This window comes from Rhipicephalus microplus, chromosome 7, assembly GCF_043290135.1.
Source record: "Rhipicephalus microplus isolate Deutch F79 chromosome 7, USDA_Rmic, whole genome shotgun sequence".
In the NCBI taxonomy this organism is placed as follows: Eukaryota; Metazoa; Arthropoda; class Arachnida; order Ixodida; family Ixodidae; genus Rhipicephalus; species Rhipicephalus microplus.
Genome location: NC_134706.1, coordinates 1,589,428 through 1,615,587, shown reverse-complemented (window position 1 = coordinate 1,615,587; position 26,160 = coordinate 1,589,428). Strand labels below are relative to the sequence as shown.

Below are 26,160 nucleotides of genomic sequence, written 5' to 3'. Positions count from 1 at the left end.
GCAGGACAATGTTCTCGACGAAGAACCTTGCTACATCAGAGGCACTGCCTTTGCGGAGGGCCTTTGTTTCGGCATAGCCTGTGAGGTAGTCAGTAGCTACAACGATCCATTTGTTCCCGGAATTCGACGTCTGGAACGGCCCCAGTAAGTCCATGCGGATTTGCTGGAAGGGCCAACGATGTGCTCGACGAGCATGAGAAGCCTGGCTGGCCTAGTCGGCGGTGTCTTTCGTCACTGACAGTCGCGGCAGGTCCTGGCGTAGCGAGTGATGTCGACGGAAAGTCGTGGTCGGTAGTACTTTTCTCGTATTTTTGTGAGCGTTTGGGAAAGATTGAGGTATCCAGCCGTCGGGTCATTGTGTAGGGCCTCGTACTTCTGGTCTCACTGCTGAAGGAACCACGAGAAGGTAGTTGGCTCGAAGGCACCAGAAGTTCTTTTTTAAGAAAACTCCGTTTCGCAAGAACAACTTCACTGCGTCGCATTCACGCGTTGGGGACTGGGTATGGGCTTTCTCGAACTGGTTGGGCACTTTCTTCTGTTATGATGCAATGTTTTGCGTCTGGGGTTTGTCGAATTCGCGATGATGATGAGGAGCAGTCCTTGAATTGCAAGAGCAGGGACTTGAGCTGGTCTTGCTTGCACTTCGAAAGGCTCGGGTTGACATCAAAATCTGGTTCGGCACCTCGATTCGTCGAAGCAGCATCGACAGCATCGAAGAAGGCGAATGAATTGCTGGCCTCCGTGAATTCGTCGACGTGTCTATATAGGCATCTCAACCGCCGTACCATGGTTGAGGTGCCTATATTCATGACTGAAGCTTGTCAGCACCACTTTTGCCTTGCCGTCATGCAGCTCAGCTATGCCTCTTGCAATGCAAATCTGACTGTTCAGAAGAAGGTGCTTGAACGATGCCTTCAAAGTTTTCGGCATTTCCGTTGCCAATGGAAACGACGACGCTAGAAAAAGGTGGCACGGTGACCTGCTCTTGTAGCACATGCAATGCGTAGTTCATTGGCGTTGTAGGGGTTGGAAGCACGTTTTCTGGGGTTTGTGCTATTGAATCAGACCTCAGGTCGACGATAGCGCCGTGTTGTCTTAGAAAGTCCATTCCAAGAATCGCTTCCCTGGAGCAATTTGGTAAGATTACAAAGCTTGCAGGATAAGTCTTGTTATTGATGGTGATTTTAGCTGTGCAGACTCCATTTGGCGTTATTGAGTGACCTCCAGCGGTACGGATTTCGGGGCTTTGCCATGCTGTCCTCGCTTTTTTCAACTTCGTCGCGAAAGACCCACTGACAACGAAACAGTCGGCCTCAGTATCGACGAGAGCATTGACGAGGCGGCCGTCAAATACTACAGCAAGGTCGCTGATTCATTATCGTGTGTTGCAGTTGGGTTGTGGCATCGGGTCACATCTACGTCTATTTGCTCTTCTGCTTCCACGTTGCGTCGTGACGTCTTCTGCAGGCTGCGAAGGTTCGACGTCAAGACCCTTTTTGTCTTGCGGCAGATACTTTAGATTTCGTGGCGGCAGAGGGTCTTCTGTAGTTCGTCGTACAGAAACCGCACCTCCGTTGGTTGCTGTCCTTAGTTTTCCAAGTAAGAGCTCGGAGATCAGTCCCGAACAGAGCCGGTGTACTGTGGCGAAGCAAAGCAGCCTGGCGACAGCGAACGATAAGGTCGTCAGAGTGTTTATTGTGCTTCCGTGAGATAGTCGGCGATGCCATGTGTTCGTTAAGCCCGTTGTGGGCACAGTGCGTTGATGTCGAAGCCTACTGGCCACGGCGGTGGGTGTGCCTCAACGTTACTAGATTATTTGCAGTTGTAAAACTGGCCGGCGCTGCCCGGAACCGCCCCCGATCTTTCTCTCTGTGGCGCTGCAGTCGCAACCGGCTCGGTTGCCGGGGCGCTCGCAGGCGGTTTCGCTTATGCGCCGCAGTAGCCGGCGCATTCGGTGCCCCGGTCTCTGGCGTTTCTTGTTCGCGCGGTCGTTTTTCAGAAGTGCTGAATGAGCGATGCCGTTCGAGTGGCACATTTAGTGATTTTCCAGCGACTGTATTTCATTGCTGTGGGCCTCTGCATGTGAGGCTGAGGCCGACAATGCCGACCTGCTTCGTTCCCGGCTGTACCAGTGGCTACAGCAGCAACAAGAACAACACGGACAGGCACTTCTTCTCGGCTCCCAAAGATGCATGCGACGCTTCGCTCGCTTTGGAATAAGGCCATCCTGCGTGCGGATAAGGAGCTTTCACCGGATAAGGAGCTTTTTTTTTTTTTTGTGACGCGCATGCATTTTTATTCTAGATTCCTTCAGCGAAAGCGTGCCTTGAATGTGCAGGTCAAGTCGGCGCGCAAATGCGCTAAGCTGCTGTAAGCACGCTGGCAAAGTTGTAGTTTGTTGTAAATGAAAAAAAAAAAACCTTGCATACATGTATCTATTCATTACTTTTTTTCTGTCAACATGATTTCGTATTTTGTAGCCATATTCACCGTAACCAAAAAAGATGTAGAGTTGATTTGTAAATAAAAATGCTTGCATGTATCTATTCATTACTTACTTTGTTTCTCTTAACATGCTTTGGTATATTGTAGCAATATTCACCTCAAGCAAAAAAAGGTGTGGAGTTGATTGTAAATTAAAAAAAAAAAAACGTTGCATATATTTTTCTACTTTGTGTCTGCCGTAAAGTGTGCACTGTAAAAACCAATAAATTGCTGAAAAGAACATTATGCTTATTGACATGTAAGCTGGTTTAACTTCGTCAGTTAATTGACTCAATAATTCTTTAAATTAAAGCTATTTCGCCTTTTGCAGAAATGTTTCTTCTTGGTGGCGTTTGGTAAAGCTAATTGTTGTCAGGGCAAGACATGGAAAAGGTACTATTCCAAAAAGGACGTCGAGACAATTGGGAAGTTTCGTCTCCGAGTGGCCATAATTACTAGAGCCACTAAATGACGTAGCTCCAATGGTGACCTTGCTTCTTTGGCTGGAAACAAAATGAGCGGTTTCGTGATTTTTTATAAAATTCGGAAGAGACAATCAAAATAAGTTTTAACGGAGGCTTATTCCATGCTATCAGCTTGCGGCAGACCGTTCACGCTCGTGGTTGACTGCCGGCGAGCAGCCGACGCAAGCGCGCGCAAACTACGATGCGCTTCGGCTGACCTGTTGTAGAAAGCAATGCAATGAGCCGTAACGGACGGCTTTTCTGCCCCACATTAAGCGATCCTGAGCAGCTACTGGAAAGTACTCTGGCCTAGATGTAGTCTGGACGCGGACAACTTGACGGGTAGCGGGTAATCTTTGATGTTATCGTGCGCTAACGTCATGAGAAGGCCGAAGCGGCGTTGGGAGAAGCGCCGTTGCACGCGATGAGCAGCGGCCGGGTAGAGCAAAATGCGGCGGTCCCGCCCTCTCGCGGCACGCCGAGAAACGGAGACGCCGGCGGCGCACGGCGCATGGGGAGAGTTTTACAACTGAACCTATCTAGTAACGTTGGGTGTGCCCGACCTCGCCGCAGCGGTAGCAGAGTGGGTGGTTGTCAGGTGCCCGCCAAACGTCGATTTTCCTTGGTGCGCTGCGCTGGCCCTCTGGCGAACGCTAGGACGATGGTGGTGGTGGTGGCTGCGGTGGCGTCTGGCAACGGAAGTGCGATGGGGCAGCGTTTTGGCGTGGGCGTGGAGGAGGGGTGTGATGGCGGGTTGCAGCAGCATAGCTCATGGCTTGTGACTCAGGCTGTGCTGGGTCGGGGGTCCGGAAAAATTGCTGGACTTCCTGGCGTACAATGTCTGCGATAGGGTCGACGGGATGCTGTGAGGCCGGCAACAATTTACGCACCTCTTCCCGTACGATCGCTCATACCGTTTCGAAGCTCGTCGGAGCCGAGGGCATGAAGAGCTGGGTTGTCTTCCATGGTTCGCTGATTGTACTAGCGTGTTCGCATTTCCAGTGTCTTCTCGATTGATCTTGCTTCCGACGAGAATTCCTGGACGGTTTGCCAAGGGTTTCGGATCAGTCCAGCGAAGAGTTCTTGCATGACCCCTCGCATGAGGAAACAAACTTTTTTCTCCTCAAGCATGTTGGGGTCAGAGTGTTGAAAAAGTCGCGTCACTTTTTCCATAAAGATTGTTACATTTTCATTCGGCAGTTGCACCCTCGTTTCCAGCAGCGTCGCAGTTCTTTTCTTGCTGGGATGCTCCTGAACGTATTTATGAATGCGCCGCGGAAGAGATCCGATGTTTGAAGGGCCGACTCCCGATTCTCGAACTGTGTCCTAGCCGCGTCCTCCAAATAAAAGTAGATGCGGCGTAGCTTCTCCTCTGTGTACCAGTGGTTCAGGGCGGCAACCCGGTCATAGATCTCCAGCCAGATGTCCGGATCTTCAAATGATGACCCACGGAGAATCGGTGGTTTCCTTGGCGGCTGCATCACGATCGCAGGCTGCCAAGTGGTCAACAGCTATGACCTTGATTGATTGATATGTGGGGTTTAACGTCCCAAAACCACTTCATGATTATGAGAGACGCCGTAGTGGAGGGCTCCGGAAATTTAGACCACCTGGGGTTCTTTAACGTGCACCCAAATCTGAGCACACGGGCCTACAACATTTCCGCCTCCATCGGAAATGCAGCCGCCGCAGCCGGGATTCGGACCCGCGCCATGCGGGTCAGCAGCCGAGTACCTTAGCCACTAGACCACCGCGGCGGGGCAACAGCTATGACCTTGGCTACCAGGTGGTCAACAGCTATGAGCAAGCGCTCCGCCATGTGGCACCTAACGTGCGGATTACGTTCAAGCCAAGCGGTCACACTTTCAACGTTTTGTTGAGCAGCAGGAAAAAGCGTGCTAGTCCTCCCATCGGCCATCATGACCACACACACACACACACCAAGAGCGAGCAAAAGCGCACACGCGACACACATTCCAGAACGCATGGAACAGCTCTGGGCCCGTTTCCAGTCAGAAAACGAAGCTGATTCTAGCCGGCGTGGTGGGCGTCGCGGAGCGGTGGAGACGGGCAAAGGGGTTGTGATCAAGAAAGGAGAGTAGACTTGCGAGAGAAGGGCAAAGAGTTGCAATAAAGAGAAGGGAGGATGCAGTGGGAGGGCGACCTTGAAAACCAAAACACACGGGAAAGAGGCAGGTTGGGTAGCTTGCTTGAAAGGTTCGCGAACTTGTTTGAAAGGTTCGCGAAACTCGCACGTAGAAAAATTTAGAAACAGTGCCTGCAGAACTCAAAGCATGGCCGCATGGATCGGTGCGTGCAGCGGTGTTCGAAGAATTGGCGGCCGTGGTAAAAAAATCGTTTTGTTGTGCCGGCGGGTTTGCGTGGCTGCACTAACTTTGATATTTCGCGATACGTTCTGCGCTAATTAGCAGCCCTTTTCGTGCTTCCACAAGCGTGCATAAGGCATGCTGAGCTGAGTGCGAAGTGAGCGGGAACAAGTCCTAAACATGAAACGAATAGCAAATTATCAGAGTCGTTGGGGTAGCGTATGCGCATGCACAAGACGCAGACTATCGGATACAGTCGGTGGCCGACGATGTTGGCAAATGGTCTGGTTACTCCAGGCGTGCGACGCGAAGACAGTACCAGCGATCAAAAACAGGGTAGATGGCCAACCGGTCTTCGAAAGATCGGTGGCAGTGTGAAAACACGGGCCTCGTCTGACAATGCAAGGTGTTCAGAGTAGTCGTTGGACAAGGAACGTGTGGTGTACACGTATCCCGAAGGAGTACGGCCACCAGCGTGGGTCCGGTCTTAGCGAGCCGCAGGGCACGCGTTAACCGTCGCCGTGGCGGGAAACACGATACTGCTCAAGTCGCAACACTTTATTGTGGCAACACCAAACGCAGTACAGCCCGTTGCAAATAGGCGCGGCGGGAAAGCAAGTAGGCTTATCCACGCCACGGGCACAAAGTACTACACAGGGGTGCCACGAGCACGTCTCCGCGGTAAAGGTGATCCACGGAGACACCGGAACAAAGGGGCCGGTTGCTCGAGCGAGGGCAAAGGCGCTCGCGTTGGCTTCGAAGGGAGACGGTCGGCGTAGCTAGGCCACGCACTAGGACACCGTACTGCCCTTCGGCCGTGAGTACGCAGCGGGGCAACAAAAAGGTGAGCGTTCGCATCGGGCGCCGTCAGCGAAGTCCGACGAGCCCCGAGCGACGGGACTCGACGGACGGAAAAGAATGCGTGGCTCACCGTTTGAAGTCCCGGACTGTACTCACTGCTCCCGACGCAGCGCGCGAAAAACCTCCCGGGGGTCCCCGCGCGCGGCGCCACAGTCAACATCCGCTACCGGGTGAGGGAGTTAAACGTCACTCCGCCCTTCCCAGCGCGGCTGAGAGCAAAGGAGGGCAGACATGTCGGGACATGAGAATTGCAGAAAAGGCGGGAAAGCCCGCGCAAAGGCAGCGGGCCAGCCTCAATTCCCACATCCCCCTCTCCTAAATTTGCCCTTTACCGGTCTGCAAAAGGCAGCCGGACATCACCCATGCAGTTAAAATGACACTGCTATGAGCGACAGCTAACCTCAGTCCAGCCCTGCTACTGCTGCTAAAAAAATGATTGCAAAGGAGAAACAAAACATAACTAACAAAATAAACACATGACACTATACAAATAACTGCGGAAGGGAGCACAGAACAGTGGGACTAGTGTTCGTGGTGCTGAAGGGGGATAGCGTCCACTGCGCGGAGGGGCGGAAGGGCGTGACAGTGTCCGCTGGGTGCGATGCCCGAGTGCGAGGTCAGAGGTATGGGAGGTGGCTCACTGATATCTTGTTGCTGCTCTTGATAAGCCGCGAGTCCGACGAAAGCCGCTTCGGTTGTTCGGAGGCCCCGCATTTCTGGCTCGATGAGGGAGCTGGACGTTGCGGGAAGCCGGGCCTCTCCGATGGTCAGGGAGGCCGAACCAAAATTGGCTGCGAGGCGCCCTGGCGTTGGCCGGCAGCATATAGTTGCTTTCAGCTGGCCTCGCGCAGGAGCCATGGTGGGAACGGCAGCAGGGCTTCTTCGGCGACAGCCGAGAGCAGAGCACAGCCAGATGGTCTGACATCAGTGGGTCAATGCCCCCCCAGCACCTCCAGTGTCCGCGTCGATGGAGGGATGCCATGACGCACTCTTCGCGGGCTCGCACTGAAGCGTCACGCACTTACACACGCACGCACACACACCGCCGACGGCTGCGCGAGCGTAGGCGCAAAGCGTCCTTCGTCTCTCTCCCCCGGCAAGCACCGACACTCAAGGTCACACACAGCTCCCTTCGCGGTAGACTAAACGAAGACGAGAAAAAAAAAAAAGTAAACACAGAGCAAACTGACACTAAACATTTGGCAAAAAAACATACAATACAAATAACACTCAATATTAGACAAAAAACGTAAAATACACATGAACACTTCAAAAAAAAAAAAAGAACACTGGCAGCAGACAGGGTGGGGTTAACTTCTTTACGAGAAAAGGCCGTAAAGAAGCTAACCTATACTGAGGCTAGACGGTAAACTGAGGGCCTTCGGTTGCGGAGAAGTCCGCCGTCCGGCGCGAAATCACAAAGGTGACCGCTTCCTCAGATTATACCGGTGCGGGGTCCGAATGCGGTCCGCCGCTCCGGGTGTGCCCGTTGCTTGCGCGAAGTGCCGCAGGGCGCTGGCGCGAGCTCGTCAGACCGTGACAAAGGGCTTCAGGTCTGCGATGTGGGCACGGCTGAGTTTTCCCAAAGGGGATCTTTCAGCTAGTACGCGCCACGGACGCTCACTGACAATCGGTTCATAAGACCGGGCGGCTTTCCAACCCTTGGCTCAACCGTTTGTCAGACGTGGCAGGCACGGAATAGCGATAAAAACCACGCTTCGTGCCGGGCCAGGTCACAACATCGCTCAGTTTGCAAAAACTTTCGAGCCACTCAGACCGGCCATGGATTCGTCGTGAGAGGATCGCAACAGTGCGGCTCTCAGACTTTTGGGCATAACCACCTTAAACGGGTCGCTGGACTCGTCGTCAGTGGCTATATAGTTCAGCAGGAGCCCGTCATGGTCCAGCAAAAATGAATCCGCCGGGGACTCAGCGACACACGCTGTATCAGCCCCCTAATCGCGCCCGCCGCAGAACAAGCAGCGTAACGGCGCGCCTCTCAAGACGGTTTAACGGCGCCCGCCGCAAAGCAAGCAGCGTATACGGCGCTCCGTCCCTCCGAGACTCGAAACGGATCACTTTGCTGAGCCTTCAGTAGCTCTTCGCTGCTGAAAGCGATTCCCATTCTCCCAAAATGGGGGAGTCTGGTATCGCGCCCACTCAGGACCGCAGCAACCGCCGCGTGCACGGCGTCGCGGGTTCGCTCTCGGCACGGTGGCCTTCGGAAAGTTCCCCCGCTCGGCCGCTACGCAGTGCGCCGCTTACCTGGTTAACAGCCAAGGTTTGTCCACATGGGGACCCACCCTTCTCGCCAAATGGCGGCGAAGCTGCTGTTTCGCCCCCGACGCTTGCATGTGCTAAGGCACCGCGAGCAGCCGTCGCACCGAAATCCAGGTTCTCGGCAGACAACAGGGGGCACGAGATAGCGCGTCAGCTACCACGTAGGAGTGTATTCACCACAAAAAGGGGTGACGACACAGGCGAGCGCCGAAGGGCGCCCGTCGACAGAGGCGGTGGCCTCTTTGTGCAAAGCGACGCGCCATCTCCAAAGGGAGCGGCTAGGCGCCTCGTGTCGTCACCGCAACAGGGGGTGCCGACACGGACGGGTGCAGAAGGGTTCCCGTCAACAGAGGCGATGGCCTCCGTGTGCAACGCGGCATCCGCTAAAAGGGACAGCGGACAAAAGTCCCGCGAAGTAGCCATGTTGCGACGAGCCCGAATCGCGCAGGCGAACTGACTCGCTAAGAGCAATCAAAAGCTAGAGCTTTTGATACCGCGTTGGGCGCCAGTGTGGTGTACACGTATCTTGAAGGAGTACGGCCACCAGCGTGGGTCCGGTCTTAGCGAGCCGCAGGGCACGCGTTAACCGTCGCCGTGGCGGGAAACACGATACTGCTCAAGTCGCAACACTTTATTGTGGCAACACCAAACGCAGTACAGCCCGTTGCAAATAGGCGCGGCGGGAAAGCAAGTAGGCTTATCCACGCCACGGGCACAAAGTACTACACAGGGGTGCCACGAGCACGTCTCCGCGGTAAAGGTGATCCACGGAGACACCGGAACAAAGGGGCCGGTTGCTCGAGCGAGGGCAAAGGCGCTCGCGTTGGCTTCGAAGGGAGACGGGTCGGCGTAGCTAGGCCACGCACTAGGACACCGTACTGCCCTTCGGCCGTGAGTACGCAGCGGGGCAACAAAAAGGTGAGCGTTCGCATCGGGCGCGAGGCGCCGTCAGCGAAGTCCGACGAGCCCCGAGCGACGGGACTCGAAAAGAATGCGTGGCTCACCGTTTGAAGTCCCGGACTGTACTCACTGCTCCCGACGCAGCGCGCGAAAAACCTCCCGGGGGTCCCCGCGCGCGGCGCCACAGTCAACATCCGCTACCGGGTGAGGGAGTTAAACGTCACTCCGCCCTTCCCAGCGCGGCTGAGAGCAAAGGAGGGCAGACATGTCGGGACATGAGAATTGCAGAAAAGGCGGGAAAGCCCGCGCAAAGGCAGCGGGCCAGCCTCAATTCCCACAAACGGAAGGGTGCGTAACAAAAAGCAGTCAAGGCATGGAGGAAGGAAACAACCTTCCTTGCTCCATGGGTTGGGGAGAGCTGCAACTAGTGGGTCGCGGAGGCAGGGTCAGCGTTTAACAATAAGAATGTATGGGCACCTCGCCGATGCCTGATCGGTGTTCGAAATTGGTTTCCTGGAAAGTCGGCAGACCGCTGACTCCGCTTACTCAGATGCCTGATCTAGTTTCCCGGGAAGTCGACAGAGCGCCGACTCCGTTCGCTGTAACCGACCAGCGGCGCTGAAACGTTCGTTCTAAGTGCGATTTTGTGCCATTGAACCGATGTATATTTTCATGGTCATGCAAATATTGTTCGTTTTAAGCGCAAGTTCGTTTTAAGTGAGGCCGTTATATGTGGGCTGGACTGTATTAAGCTTCTAACAAAAAGAAATCGTATTTTGCCATAATATAAAATTTTTCCGAAACATGCTTTCAACTGTAAATACCTCAAATTGCAGTTGTTGAAAGTGAGCATCTTTTACAAAATTTTAAGACCCTTGTTCCCCCTTAAACCGTGCAGGCAGCCTTCATTGCACAAAAAGTACTTTATCTCGAGCTGAAGAACAAACTCTTCTGCTTTGGTACGGATTAGTGGCCCATTGACAGAAATGCTCTCTTAAGCCACGAAACCAGACACCTCTTAAGTTTTTCGAGGTCACTGTGACACAGACGCTTCCTCTGGGGCCCGAATCGTGAAGTTTTGAAGGCATCTCGTAGTTTGTATTTGTCTTGTAGGATCCTCGTTAGACTGCTTTTCAAGATGCCATGCTTCGTCGCGAGCACTGTCTTCGAGTATGAGCCACTTTTGAAGTCAAGAATGATGTCCATCTTTTCTAACGTCAGCGCATGGTGTGCCCGATTTTGCGTCGCCATTGAAACAACGGAGGCGAGGCCTCAACTTTGTGAGCGCTTACGAGCCACCAAATTTGGAAGACACCAACGTGGCAATGAAGTAGATGGGCACCACGGCGGCAGGAAGGATGCTGCTGTAACCTAGGGGACTCGAATGGAGACCGAATGACTTGATCAAAAGTGGCAATGTTGCATTCGTTGCGCCAACTATCGACGAGGTGAGGCCAGAGGTGAGGCTTACGAAAGGGTAGGGGAAAAAAAGGAAAAAAAAATAGCCGGAACTTAAAAAGTCGGATGCTCATGGCAAGGGGTCTGCCAGAAGTTCTATTTTTGGTTCCGCTTACACGGTGAAGCACAAATTTTAGTTCCGAATAACGAAAGCATTTTTACCTTATCTACAAAACCAACCAAACTACGGGCTACCATTCCGTTCAAGCGATTTCCGTTCAGCGAGATTCTACACTATTGCAAGTTTTGAAACTTAACATGTTTTACAGGCTATCACTCGCATTCTACCAAAAGTAAAATGCTGCTGCTCAAAGTTGTTTCCACTTCCTTTGAAGCCAAAATAGTGGCTCATGCCTTGTTTCAAATGAAAAAATATATATTGTGCAGGTTAGTTGGATCATTCCTCAATCGTAGTCTGAGTTTGCCGATCTATGTTTGAGTTGCGACCTATTCGAATCGAACCAAAATTTAGCACTACGCAGAGCGTCGCACGAACCACTGAGCACTGGATTACTTGTAGAGCATGCACATGGACTTGCCTGTTTTGTAGGTGAACTCCCTAACCAGGCAGCTGGAAACCTGGCGTTCGACTGTGGCTGAGATGGAGGAGAGGTCACGGTCGACTGCCGCACTTCTGGACGAGGCTCGGGAGGCCAAAGCTAGCCTGGAGATGCACTTCCAGACTGAGCTACAGGCGCAGAGGAGGCTAGTCGACATGCACAAGGTGTTTTCTCGACTTCCAGAGAAATGTTTGACATTACTTTCTTCTTCTAGTGTATACTGGCCCTGAAATGGTTTTGGTGTTGTTTTAAAGAAGTGAACTAGTGACCGGCGTAAGTCTTTCGGACCTCCAAAAGACAGGTTTAGGCCCTCTGCGTTATGTGGGTACTTGCTTATTCAATTCAGTAGGATTTCTTATGAAGGTGAATTATTAGAAAGTCTTGTTTCATACAAAGTTTTAGACACTCAAATGGTCATATTGCAGCTTGCCATTGCAATGTTTAAGTGGTACTGACACCAAATTTCGCGGCCGAGCTAGCTTGCGGGATTGATTCCTGTGAGCATGCGTATATCATCTGCAAAATATGAACAGCGAATATAGCTTAGAAGGTGTTTTACAGCAATTTTAAAGTTTGTATGTTGAGGATGTAACATTATCTAAAGGGACCCTCTTCCCTCCCGTCACCACGCTGCATTCAATATAACAAGGTGCGATGACGTCATAGCCACCATTTTTTGTTTACTGCGTTTGTTCCAGTAGTCTATAGTTCTCGGCATCTGGTTGCGAGTGCGTGGCTGTGGCGCATGCGTTGAAAGTTTTGTATTCGGCGACACTGCTGTCCCGTTTCTTATTTGAAAGGAATTCTTGATGCGAACCCTGCGGAAGTGCGTTGGGGTTCTGTGTGCTGACGTGGCCGAGAGCTGGTGGTAGTTGCACTCGGCGGCTTGTCGTTTTAAGAGCTCTCTCAAACCAATGCGGAAACTGGTCGGTAATAAGAGGCCTTTAATTGATTATCTGTTGTGTGTTCACCAAATGATGTGCCGTGTTATGACTAACAGCCCCCAGCGACACATTGCAGAAAAAAGAAAAAGTGAGACCAATGTTTTTGCGTCGGTACACCTTTAAGTTGCCCATTAGCTTTTTTGTGTGTGCAGAACAGGTGAAAAGAGTGACTGAGTTCCTGCCAGCATCTGGGCATTAAGAGCACCGAAAGGAATTCTATAAGAAGGCACGCATAGCGAGGAAGGTTAGTGAGCATATAAGATACAGTTAAACCTCGTTATAACGAAATTGGAGGGCCACCGCTATTTGTTCGTTATAACCAATATTTCGTTATAGCCGTAGCGGGCATTTACCGCAAATATTATGCACTGTACTTACCCCAAAAAAATAGCGGGCGAAATAGCATCCCGCCGCACGGTGGTATGCAACAAAATAACCGCATTCCCAAATAAAAAGGAAAAAGTCATGCACCTGTTTTAATACACTTCAAAATACACAGCTTGCATTTCAGGCAGATTTAGCTGCAAAGAAGTCCGTAATTGGACGTTGACGCATCTTCCTGATGCGAACGATGGCTCGCTCAGTTGCGGCTGCAATGTTCAAGCCATCTTCGCCGCCCTCGTGAGCGCCGAAGTAGCGGCGCAGTACGTTCACCACGTCTAATGCCTCCGACGCCGTCGGCACGTTTGTCTCCTGTTCGTCGACAGAGTCATCGTCACTGGTTTCGTTACGATCACTGACAGCGCGCACAATATCGTCATGCAGGAGCTGCTCCGTTGCCACCACTTCTGAGTCCGCACTCACATAGTCGCAAAACGACTCGCTCCCCGCAGGGGCGCCTGCGCAAGTAGGCGTTTGGTGTGTAGCGACACCACGGACCCGAGCTAACGGGGGAGTTTTGACTTCTTCCCACGCCTAGCCGTGCGTGGCTTTGCCGTGTCCGGGGAAAGGGGGATCCTGGGGGTTGAGCCGACGCTGGGTGATTGGACCCGGCAGAGGCAATACACCCCTTTGGCCCCGGCTTCACGTAGACGGCACCCCTGGGCTGACCCACCCAGGGGAAATCGGCAGTCGCCTTTTCCTATCTCTCTCTCCCTACATCTTCGTCTTTATCTCTTACTGTTTATATGTCCTGTCTTCTACTCTCTTCTGTTTACTTCCATTTTTCCTGGCGGCAAGGGTTAACCCTGTGCAAATAGCCTACCTAGGTCTAGGCGCATTGGGTTATAGTGGCGTTGTACGGCTGGCGTCTGCAGTTTTCAGCATCTGTAAACTTGTAGCGTCCCCTCGTTGGGCTCCGTGGTGGGTGGCCGCCAACGCTGCTGAACAAAAATAAGAAAGGCATGCATGGCCCATTTCCCCAACTGTCTGATCGTACCGGCTTAAAGCGGGTATGCACCGATGCTATAAATTTTTTCAACCAGCCAAAAGAAACATATCCTCACTTTCATGTTATCCATTGTGAAAAAACTGAAAAGCAAGCCAGGACCGTCTCTCCTTTCCTAGTTTCTAGATGTCTCACCGAAACTCTTGGCACAGGATACAAGGTAACCAAAATGGCTAGTGGAGACCTTCTCCTCGAAATCCGTGACAAAGAACAATTTGAAAAGCTAGACCGTCTTTCAGATTTCGGTGGCATACCAATAACCATAACACCACATAGGTCAATGAACACAACTCGCGGAGTGGTATCTGACATGGACTTAATTGACTTGACTGAGATTGAACTTTTGGAGGGGTGGAAGAGCCAAAATGTCACTAATGTACAGAGAATCATCATTACAAGAGACAACAAGGAAATACCAACGAAACACTTAGTACTCACGTTTGCATCCAGTAAACTACCAGATTCCATTCAAACAGGGTACACGAAAACATCTATCAGGCCGTATATACCAAACCCTCGTCGTTGCTTCCAATGCCAGAAATATGGCCATGGCTCTAAAACGTGTCGTGGTCGCCAGACTTGTGCACAATGTGGAGTTCTAGGCCACGTGTCTGAGAACTGCAAACAACCACCACACTGTGTAAACTGCGAAGGAAACCATGCCGCATATTCACGCTCCTGCACATACTGGAAAAAAGAAAAAGAAATAATTACGTTAAAGGTGAAGGAGAACATTACATTTAAGGAAGCACGGCGAAGAGTCGCTCCATTCTATGGAGCTACATACGCTGATGCGGCGCGTCAGGAGGCACCGCCGCACCAGCCCTCGCCACTCCCTCGGCCCGCGCATACCGAGCCGGTGGTTGTGGCACCTGCCCTCAAGGCGGCTGTAGCCCAGGCTACACCGCCTACTCCCAAACAGAGACCGGAGACTCCAGAGTCATCCGGTCTCAAGGCCTCACCTCACCAAGTGAGGCCCGAAATTCGAACTAGCAGCCCGCACGTGCGGGCATCCAGTGCCTCCGAGGAGGCAATGGATACGTCGGCACCCTTGGTGCCGAAAGAGCGGCGTGGCTCCTTGGAGCGCGCCAAGAAAACAAAAAAGCCGATAACAGGGCCTGGTGATGGCCCTGTTAAGTGAAGTCAAACTCTCTGTCTAAACAGCCACTCGCTTTTCGTACACACAGCACTATTTTACATTCACCATGAACACTCAAATTATACAATGGAACGTCAGGGGCCTTCTCAGAAACATTGACGACATCCAAGAACTCTTACACGAATACTCACCAAAAGTGCTGTGTGTACAAGAAACACACCTTAATTCAAAACACACAAGTTTTCTCCGTAAATACGTTATTTTCCGAAAGGACCGTGTTGATGCTATGACATCATCCGGAGGTGTTGCCATCATTGTGAATCAAGGAATTGCATGCACACACTTACAACTCCAAACATCCCTTGAGGCAGTGGCTGTTCGAGCAGTTCTTTTTGATAAACTGATCACAATCTGCACTATCTACATTCCTCCTAGCTATCAGCTGCAAAAACGTGATTTACACTCTTTAATTGATGAACTTCCGGAGCCCTATGTTCTCCTTGGAGACTTTAATGCGCATAGCAGGCTATGGGGTGACTCTCGGTATGACGCGCGAGGTCGACTGATTGAACAGTTCCTTCTCTCCTCGAGCGCGTGTCTCCTAAATCGAAAAGAATCAACCTATTATAATCTTGCCAATAACACCTACTCCTCCATAGACCTAAGCATAGTATCACCATCTCTTGTACCTCTACTCCAGTGGAAAGTCATCAGTAATCTGTATGGAAGTGACCACTTCCCCATAGTTTTGAGCACAAATACAGTAACTGAGTGTCGACCACGTGTTCCCAAGTGGCTCATAGACAGAGCCGACTGGGAACACTTTTATACCATCGCTCGTCTAGGTTGGAATGACATAAGTACTTTGAACATTGATGTTGCTGTCAACTACTTCACAGCATTTTTGATTGATGCTGCAACAAAATGCATCCCACAAACAAATGGACACCCTGCAAAACAGCGTGTGCCATGGTGGAACTCTGAATGCCGAAACGCGCGCAAACAGCAAAACAGAGCTTGGAGGCTGTTTCGGAACTCACCGACAGCCGAAAATCTTGAAACCTTCAAGAAAATAAAGTCTCAAGGCAGGAGAACGCGTCGGCAGGCCAGAAGAGAAAGCTGGCAGAAGTTTTTATCAGGGGTTAATTCATACACACAGGAGGCTAAAGTCTGGAACATGGTCGGTAGGATAGCAGGAAAACAAGTACACACACTTCCACTCGTAAACACTCAGGGTGACACCTTGGAAGATCAGGCAAACTTCCTCGGTGCACACTTCGAACAGGTGTCCAGCTCATCCCACTATACTGACACTTTCCAAAAATACAGAACAAGAATAGAAAAGCAGAAACTCGAACACAAATGTACTGGATACGAGGCATATAATCAAGCGTTCAGTCCAGCTGAGCTGCGAATTTCTCTAAACTCCTGCAGTACTTCTGCCCCAGGTTCTGACCGTGTGGTGTATGAAATGTTAAAAAACCTACCGATCGAAACACGAAAAACCTTACTTTGCTTGTACAATGCTATCTGGTTTTCTGGCGCTATCCCTACCTCCTGGAAAGAGGCTATTATTATTCCCATTTTGAAAGAGGCAAAGACCCTTCTTTACCCTCGAGTTATAGGCCTATAGCACTAACAAGCTGCTTGTGCAAAGTCTTCGAAAAAATGATAAACTGCCGACTTGTACATTTCCTTGAAACAAATAATTTGCTCGACCCATTTCAGTGCGGGTTTCGAGAAGGTAGATCCACCACAGACCACCTTGTTCGTATCGAGGCACAGATCAGAGACGCCTTCGTCCATAAACAATATTTTCTCTCTGTGTTCCTCGATATCGAAAAGGCTTATGATACAACATGGCGTTTCGGAATTCTAAGAGACCTTTCCCACCTTGGCGTGCGCGGAAGAATGTTTCACATAATCAAAAGTTACCTGTCAAACCGGACATTCCGTGTCCGAGTGGGCACGGTTCTTTCCCAAACATTTGTTCAGGAAACAGGCGTGCCACAAGGTGGTGTACTTAGCTGCACACTCTTTCTCATAAAAATGAATTCCTTGCGCTTGACCATCCCTCGCAATATGTTTTATTGTACATATGTCGATGACGTCCAGCTTGGCTTTAGGTCTTGCAATCTGGCATTGTGTGAGCGGCAGGTTCAGTTAGGTTTAAACAAGCTCTCCAAATGGGCAGAGGAAAACGGATTCCGACTGAACCCACAAAAAAGCACGTGTGTCCTGTTCTCCAGAAAGAGAGGCATGCACTCAGAACCTGACATTCGACTGAACGGGCAACGTCTGTCTGTCAATGCGGAGCATAAATTCTTAGGATTAACCTTGGACAACAAGTTGACCTTCGTACCGCACATCAAGTATCTAAAAACAAAATGTTTAAAAGCCATGAATATTTTAAAAGTGTTGTCACGTACTAGGTGGGGTAGTGATAGGCAATGCCTCATGAACCTCTATAGAAGCCTCATTCGCACCCGCTTAGATTATGGGGCCGTTGTCTATCAGTCTGCTTCTCAAAGTGCCTTGAAGATGCTGGACCCCGTGCACCATTTGGGCATCCGCCTTTCTACGGGTGCTTTTCGCACCAGCCCCGTAGAAAGCCTTTACGTTGAGTCAAATGAGTGGTCGCTTCATCTGCAAAGAACTTACATGTCCTTTGTTTATTTCCTTAAGGTGAAAGCAGACAAGGAGCGTCCCTCATACTCTACAATTAATGATTTGTCGAGCTCAACTCTGTTTCAAAACAGGCCTTCGATGAGGCAGCCCTTCTCAGTTCGCCTGGAGAGTCTAGCTGAGGAAACTGGAGTCTCACTAGAACACAGTTTAATGGCTCCTGTAGCATACCCGCCACCGTGACAATGGCAGACTATAGACTGCGATGTGTCTTTTCTAGAAGTTACAAAACATGCACCTATTGCCCATATCCGAACATACTTTTTGGAACTTCAACACAAATATACACGTCCTGAGTTCTTCACAGATGCCTCCAAGACTAACTCCTCTGTGTCCTACGCTGCTGTCGGCCCATCCTTTTCGGATGCTGGCCTTCTACATCCACACACAAGTATCTTCACAGCGGAAGCTTACGCGATACTTGTGGCAGCTAAACACATCAAACAATTACAAATACAAAAAGCAGTAATTTATACAGACTCGCTCAGTGTGGTAACGGCTCTGCACAGTCTTAAAAAACAAAAAAACCCGGTCCTTGTCTCACTTTACTCCATTTTGTGCACACTCTACACACTCAAACAACATGTTGTAGTGTGCTGGGTGCCAGGGCACCGTGAGATCCAAGGCAACGTGAGGGCGGATCAGCTCGCTGCATCCGTCCATGAGAGCACCGCCATTACATCCATATCAATCCCGGCCCTTGATCTTAAGCCGTCTCTCAAACGAAACCTCCGGGACTACTGGCAGAGCAAGTGGGATACACACACACAAAACAAACTACACGTTATTAAGCCACACCTTGGTCATTGGCTGCCTGTATCGAAATCGCGTCATACAGAGGTAATACTAACGAGACTCAGGATAGGACACACATACACGACACACACACACCTTTTGTCCGGTGGCGATCCACCATCGTGTGACAGATGTGGTGAAGCATTGACAGTCCTTCACATTTTAATTGAGTGCAAACAATTGGACACTGTAAGAAAACAACACTTTCCATTACCCTACCGACAACGCATACCTTTACACCCTGCAATGTTTGTCGGTAGGGAACCGCTTTTTAGTCATAAATCATTGTTAGCGTTTTTAAAAGCAATTCATAGCTTTCATGTCTTATACCCGGGCATACCGTAGCATGACCTCTCCAGAGAGGTTTTTGCTGCGGTGGCTACACAAGAAAGCACATGCCTCACGGCCCTTGGACGCAAGGGTATGAACGAGTGAGGCACTTGTGCTAATGCCATACATATCCACCATCGTCTTTTATTATCACCAACTTTTGTCATCTATTCACACCACACACACCTTTCACGGCATGGTCATGATTTTATTACTTGTATGTTTTTACCCGCCTTACTGCGAGGAATTTTATGGCCATTATACAGCCGCTTATCACAATCATTGTCCATATTTTTAGTAAGATGAACTGGCGCTCTTTGGCCGTCAAATGGCCCTTGCGCCATAAAACATCAAACATCATCATCATCAAAACGACTCGCTGTCAGGCACGACACCGGCGTCACGAAGTGCCGTCCATGATGCAGCGACTTCGTCTGATGTGGCAAAACCGTCCGGCACAGTGGGCTCGTCTGATGGTTCACCGCTGGCGTCTGGTGCGGCGGCAAATGAGGCGTGTCGAAAGCAGTTTGCGATCGTGGTCCCCGTCACACTCATCCACGCCGCCTGAAGCATTTCGAGCGCAGCGTACAAGTCAACATCGGTGTCCCGCTTCTTCCTCATGTTGAGCAGGAGCTTGTCTATCACACGCTTGCGGTAACCTGCCTTCAGCGACATAATCACGCCTTGGTCAAGCGGCTGTATTTTCGCTGGGCAGTTGGCAGGAAGGAACAGCAGCTCAATGTTTTGAAGCACGGCAGCGGTATGGTGGGCGGTGCAGTTATCTAAAACAAGGCACACCTTGCGGTTCACCTTTGCCAGCTTCTCGTCCCATTCGCAAAGCCATTTTGATAAAATCTCCCTGGTCATCCAAGCTTTGCGATTGGCTATGTACTTGACTGGGAGCTGCCTCTTCCTCTTAAAGCAGCGACAGGATGCACTTTTGCCAATTACGAAAATTGACAGCTTCTCAGAGCCGGTCATGTTTGCACAAAGTAGCGCAGTGATCCGCAGCTTACTTTGTTTGCCGCCATGGCACGGCTCGCCTTTGAGGGCTAACGTCTTGTGCGGCAACATCTTGAAAAAGAGAGCCGTTTCGTCCTCGTTAAAAATATCCTCCGCGCTGTATTTTTCTAGCAGCCGCACCATGTTTTCTTTCGCCCACTTGGTAGCCTCTGCTTCGTCGACAGATTGCGATTCGCCGCAGACCGCTCTCCCGACATTGTCGTGGCGCTCCTTGAAGCGTTGAAGCCAACTTGAACTTGCTACGAAGTTGTCATAGCTCATGATGCAGGCAAAGTCTCTCGCTTTTCTTTGCAGCAAGGCGCCGCTCACCGGCAGATTCACGGCCCGCGCGTGTCCAAGAACCATTTAAAAACGGCCCTTTCGACCGCTTCAAAGGAAGGTGCCCTCATTCTCTTAGCGCTTCCTTTGACGCCACGTGCAACAGCGTCGATGATGGACTCCTGCTTGCTCAAGATGGTTGACAGTGTGCTCGTCGATACGCCAAAGTCTTTTGCCACGTTGCCTTTCTTGGTACCCGATTCGACGGCTCTTATCACAGCCGCCTTCTGATCTAGCGTTATGCGCTTTCGCTTCCCGCCTGGCGCATTCATGTTGCTGGAATCACGAGCGCAGCACGATAAAAGATAAGGCGGAAGCGGTCGAAAAAGAGAAGAAACACGCACGCAAAAGCAACGCGGCTCACGTCGGCGAGTGACAACACTTGCAGAGAAAGTGACTGTAAAGAGGAAAGGGCAGAAGGGGCGCTCTTCTGCGCTGCCCTCTAGGAACCGGTTACTCAAGGGGAAGGGGGTATGTAAGATAAGGAAGCGCGCCTCAGCGCCATGAGAAAGGGGAGAGGGAGAATATAAAGAAGGCAAAAAAGAAAGGGCGAAACGTTCGCGGAGCTGCGGAGCGCTCCACTGTCGGTGGTAGCCAAGCGGCGCACGTGCAGCGACCTCTCCTCCGGAAACAGCGCATGCCGTCTGCTTTGCGCGCGTTGTTGGAGGGCGCATGGCGGGAGTTTTGAACTGCTAAATACAGTTCTCGCGTTGCGCGCCGTCTCAAATTCGCGTTGTGCACTGTGGTGACATCGGCTCAAAATTTTACTTCCTAACTAAGTTTGTTCATTATAACCCATAACAGGCAAATTTAGCCTCGTTAAAACAAGGTTTTGAATACATTGGTTTGTATTGGTACTTTCAAGGAGAATTAGGATTTGCTCGTTATATTCATTATTTCGTTATAGTCCATCTCGTTATAACAAGGTTTAACTGTATCTGTTTACTAGGAGCGCGTGAATAGTTGAAATTGTGGAAATTTTTACAATAGTGTTTGCTATTTGATTCGCACTGAAATTTTTACTATTTGAGGCATTTGAATTTTCCAAAGACAAATGTGGCGTTTTTTTTCTCTGATAGAGGCTGTAGTGAAATGCTGTTCAATTGAAACTGAGAAAGATGCACCTTTATTTTGCTGCTAAAGTTTTTTGGTTCAGAAAAGGCTGAGCATCTTTGCTTTTGACATGTTGTCGGCAACACACTAGCTGCACCAAATCGTATCTACAATTCTTCTCTGCAATGCACCATTCTTGATAAAAATCATCAAATAGCGTCCTACCATGAAAGTATGCCAGGGAATCCTCTCCAAGATATGTTTTCCTGCAATTTCACTTTGAACTATTTGAAAAGTATCATAAAAATGTTTGATTCGATTTGCACTCGCACTTCAATATATGATCTTGCTTAGCAACCGAAATTTTACTATTCGCATTGCTCGACTGTTAATAACAGTTATCAAATACAGTATAGATACCTTATAACGTAAACTGCAGTAATCGCAAATACCCGCACTCTAAGTGGTAACCCACTATAACCAAGGCAACCTTTTTCAATGGCCGCAGTTGTGCAATAGATGCTGAGCATGCAGTCTCGCGTGTTCCAAAATTGACGCCGGCTATGCGTGGTGGATTCATATGTTCTAATGTTAAAAAAAAAAGATTAGTGATCAAAGAACTGCATTGCCAATGAAATGAATGCGACAGAGGGGGGGGGGGGGGTGTCTAACAAGAGAAAGGAACATCTAAATAATTCTCCACTTATTTCTCAGACCACCTCGATTATGCGCATTACTTAGAAACTGCCGCAAAAGCCCGCATGTAGCTCGGGCCCGCATGTAGTCCGGGGTGTGATTTGGAGATAGCAAACACACACAAGAAAAAAAGTTTTCACCCTAATATAGCCAGAGTAAAACGGAAAAAAATTTATTGGCACTCTTCATTCGTCATTGTTGGACGCATTCTCTTCCGAAGCTTCCTTGTCAGAAATGTTCTCCCACAGCACATCATCCTCAGGGCCATCAAAGGCGTTCAAGATAGAGCACTTTTTGAATGCGCGGCAATAGAGCACCTTGGGAATGCAGGCCCAAGCCTTGAATATCCACGAGCACAGCATCGCTGGCGAAGCCCACTTCAGCCGTCCGGAAGGGGTCACTTCTGGTTCTCTGGACCTCAACCACTCCACGTACAGGCGCTTGACATGGTCTTTAAATGATCGTTCAGCGAACTGGGAGCGCGGGGGTAAACACAGACACAAAGCAAAGAGGAGGCACAGCATGAGCGCTTGTGCTGTGTGCCTCCTCTTTGCTTTGTGTCTGTGTTTACGCCCGCGCTCCCAGTTCCCTGAACCATCATGAATTACCAACTAGCCCATTTTTCCATCCTATTGCGGTCTTTAAATGGCTTATTAAGGCACACATCAAGCAGCTACAGCTGTGATGTCATCCCGGGACGAGCTCTGTGGGGGAGACACGCAGCAGTCGCTTCACGGAGAAGGTCAGGTGACACTCAAAGCCTTCGAGCACAAGCATCGAAGGGAGCCCCAGCAGTGCTCCAGGCTGTCACCACCGCGCATACTTTATCCAGTCAATCACTAGAGATTCGTCCATCCACCTCTTGTCCTGGCAACAAACGACATTTTTTGGGAAACTTTTTTCCCATCGGCAGTGTGTCTCGTTTGAACAACACGTAGGGTGGTAGCTCGCGACCATCTGCAGTGCAGTACAACATTACAGTCACCCGCGTTTTTTCGTTCTCAGTCGATCGCACGATAACTTGCCTGGAGCCTTTCTGATGCACCGTCAGCACCAAGGGCATATCTAGGTAGACTGGCGTTTGATCCCCATTGCCGATCTGGCCCAGCTGGAAGGGGACAGCCTTTCGCAACACGATTACATACATTTAAAACTTCATTAAGTTCCTCTTCGTAGCTCTTTGGTAGCTCCTGCGAGGTCGACGTACGCCGTCGTAGGGAGAACCCAGCGCGGCGCATGCAGACAGACATTCAATCCTTGCTCGCTTCCAAATACTTTGACTGAATCTCTTTGTCTCAGGCGATCTCTGTTGCCTTCGTTTGTAGTGGCTTGATGTTAACAGCGAGATGTGCAGCTCTCTGCTTCTGCAGAAAGTTTGCGAGTTTTCGTTCCACGTCAAGAAACTCTCCATTTTTTGGTCCGTGGAAACTTTTTCGCTGGCCGTTGCAAGCAATGAGGGCATGCTTCTTGAAAAAGAAAATTCAGCAAATACATTTTGAAGAGAAGTGACCCAGAAACAGCACACAAAGTAATAAATGTTGTAAGAAATGTTTCTACTCAAATAGATAAATAAACAAAACCGAAGTGCTGTTCTGTTGCTCGTGCCTTGTGGTGAAGGATTGCTTGGTTTTTTGTGAGACACAAGTGAACTCATACACTTTTCTCAGTGAATTTTTGCAATTCTTTTTTTTTTTGCAATAAGAGCCTCAGGGTTATATAGATGGATGCCCATGACATGAACAATCTCTCTATAAACCGGATGTCTAATGAACTTCGCTATTTCGTCTAGCGTCGCCTTTTTTCATGAGCCAGCTCACTCCGCATAGATTGGCATATGCATCCAAATGAATATGCATCCAAGCATATTTCTTGGCATTTTACACATTGTATTAATAAAAGAACAATATCGCATGCAGTTCTAAAACAATTTGCGCTGCTTCGTAATCAGGGCCAAGATATGCTCTGGTGGACTTGTTGTTACAAGTTCTACAGCCAGTACCAGCACACCGCTCCCTAGCGAAGTGTGGACCTCATAAGTAACCAGAGTAGCTATAAGATTATGCACAAAAGTCGGCAGCTACGCACTTGCGGCAGAGGAGACAACTTGAGGACGTTAACAAAACAAACCCATGAATGAATGCGGATAAATCAGGCTCACGCAAAACATCGTCGCCATAAAACTTGAAGCTGAGGTACTCACATCCTTGAACTCTAAGCTCGTGCTCACTCAATTCAGGTGCGGTTGCAAGACAGTTTCGAGCGGGGTGTGTTTTACGGTGCTAGTGCACACCCATGTGTGTACGACTAGTGACACTAGATGCGACCCTGTGTGTCTGATATAACAATACAAGCAAAACAAAAGCAGCTGGAAACTGGCTGAGGAGGCCACCTCAACACATTCAACATGCGGTGGACCTTTGAAATATTTTTTGCAAGACGCATTTTTTCTGACTCCTAGCAACCGCTCTTTATTGAATAGCTGGCATAAGTTTCTGACAATTATTACTGCTCAACACTGTCAAATAGCCAAGGTGACATAATGCGATGTTTGACTTGAGGTTCTTTTCATTACATACCGTCGCTATTAAAGTAGCATAATCATGAGGGGCATGCACATTTGTCGAGTTCGCCAGCCTAGTGCAGTTTTCCAATAACACACGTACATTGGTTTGCACAAAAGTCTGCCGAAAGTCACTATGTTGCCAAATTAGGCAAATTCAAATGGATTCTGAAAGTTGAGTAGCTGGAGTAATTACCAGAAAGTGCTGGCTGCTCGAGAAACAAATTTAACATGCGAAAATTGACGATCCAAAACGTCGATTGCCGGTGATCAATTCGAATAGGCATGGTAACGAAAGAGTTAAAAGCAGCCAAGTAGTTTTACGCCTGCGCGGTGCTTACTTGGCGTAAAATTGCAGGAGTAAATTCGTGGCCGTCGTTATGAGCGCCAAGTTGAAGCAAAGGCCACTGGTCACTGTTGCACACGTGGGTTTGTAATACTAATGTCTGCTACCACAGGTAACACTATTTAGCCCCTAGCTGAATTTGGAAACTGAATCAAAACTCAGTTTTGGCCAAAAATTCTTGGGAGCCTCATATAGTACGGGGCCGAAATTTCATGCCCTAAAATCTAAAAAAATACCCCGGGCTATACGTAGGCTTTTACGGTATGTCGAATCACGTCCAAAATTTACGCGCTGAAAGATTTCAGGGGCCTACAGTAGAGCTGCGCTAAGTTGGACCTGGAGGGACCAGGAAAATGCGTTCCGTCAGGTGTTTCATTTACTGCGAGATGGGTGGAGAACCTAAGTATAGAACCAATCGGGCTGGAGGCAGTTGTCCCATTTAAGCAGTAGTTCTGTTTCTGTTATCTGAGAGTCTTCTGTACATTTCTTGTAAACAGGCATACACTCACCAAAGTTACAAAGTTGGAATTGTGGCGAGTGTTCACTTATTAGCAAGAACTACAAGAAAAAGAGAAATGCTTCAGTGTGGAGTGTATTTTTAACAACGTGGAAGGGAACTTTGTTTGACCAGCAGTGAGTGTAGCTGGGCCGACGAAGATCTTGACAATGCTGTTAGTGCGCACCCTTGGATGTCCGTTTTCATTGGCTGTGTGTGTGTGTGTGTAGGAGCTGTCCGAGAATCGACGTCAGCGCATTGATGAGCTGGTGGCCACGCTAGAGGAGATGCAGGCACTACTGCTGGAAACGCGGGTGGCAGCCGAACGATCACAGAAGGCCCTGAAGGAGTGCCAGGCTAGTCACGAAGAGGAGCTAGCCAAGAAGGAAGCCAGCATCGAATCACTGCGCAAGGAGCTGCATCTGGCCAATTGTCTGCTCGAGGGTAAAGGTGAGGCAAACATTCACGCAAGAGAACAGTCTTCATGCTTTTCATGAAGAGGCTTGACATGTTTGGGTTCCTACACTCAGTTCCACACAGCGCGCTTTTAGCTGTAGAGGATAGCGAGACTTCTTGTAGTGCATGGGCTTAGACCGGGAAATACCGTATTTACTCGATTCTACCGCACCCTCGATTGTAACGCGCACCCGATTTCCACGACTAAAAAAAAAAAAAACGTAAGACATCGATTGCAACGCGCATCCATTTCTCGCTGGCCCGCACGATCACACCACTCGAAAAAACGACTCCTTTCGGGAGCGTCTTCCATTTAAATATGAGGTACGGCGAAGCTTGTGCCCATCTGACGTGTAACATAGCGTTGCCGTCACTGCAGTTTTACCGTGGACCGATTTCAGCACGCGAACTTGCTTCGCCCCCTTCTTCTCGACGGTTGTGGTGCTAGGCATGTCCAAGTAAAGAGGCGTCTGATCGGCATTCCCGATTTGCCCAAGCAGATAGCTGTTGTAGTGCCGCAAGTTTAGGACGAACCTCTGAAAACTGTGAAGCTTTTCATCGTACTCCTCTCCAAACTTTTCGCATATGCCCGTTCGCCTTCAGAGGGAAAAGCTTTTCCTCTTCATAAAGTTAGTTAG

At 49.7% G+C, this 26,160-nt stretch overlaps 1 protein-coding gene across 7 annotated transcripts in view; it reads left to right on the top strand.

The window, feature by feature from the left end:
- Positions 1 to 26,160, top strand: part of Mgtor (nuclear basket protein megator) — a 905,575-nt gene that overhangs the window by 32,375 nt on the left and 847,040 nt on the right. For all 7 annotated transcript variants that reach the window (XR_012884775.1, XM_075868440.1, XM_075868441.1 and 4 more), the window contains exons 7-8: positions 11,325 to 11,498; positions 25,297 to 25,516. Coding sequence is in view for 6 of the 7 variants with exons in the window: in XM_075868440.1 (XP_075724555.1) it covers positions 11,325 to 11,498; positions 25,297 to 25,516 (394 nt within the window). In the remaining variant the exon portion in view is untranslated. The remainder of the gene's footprint in view (positions 1 to 11,324; positions 11,499 to 25,296; positions 25,517 to 26,160) is intronic.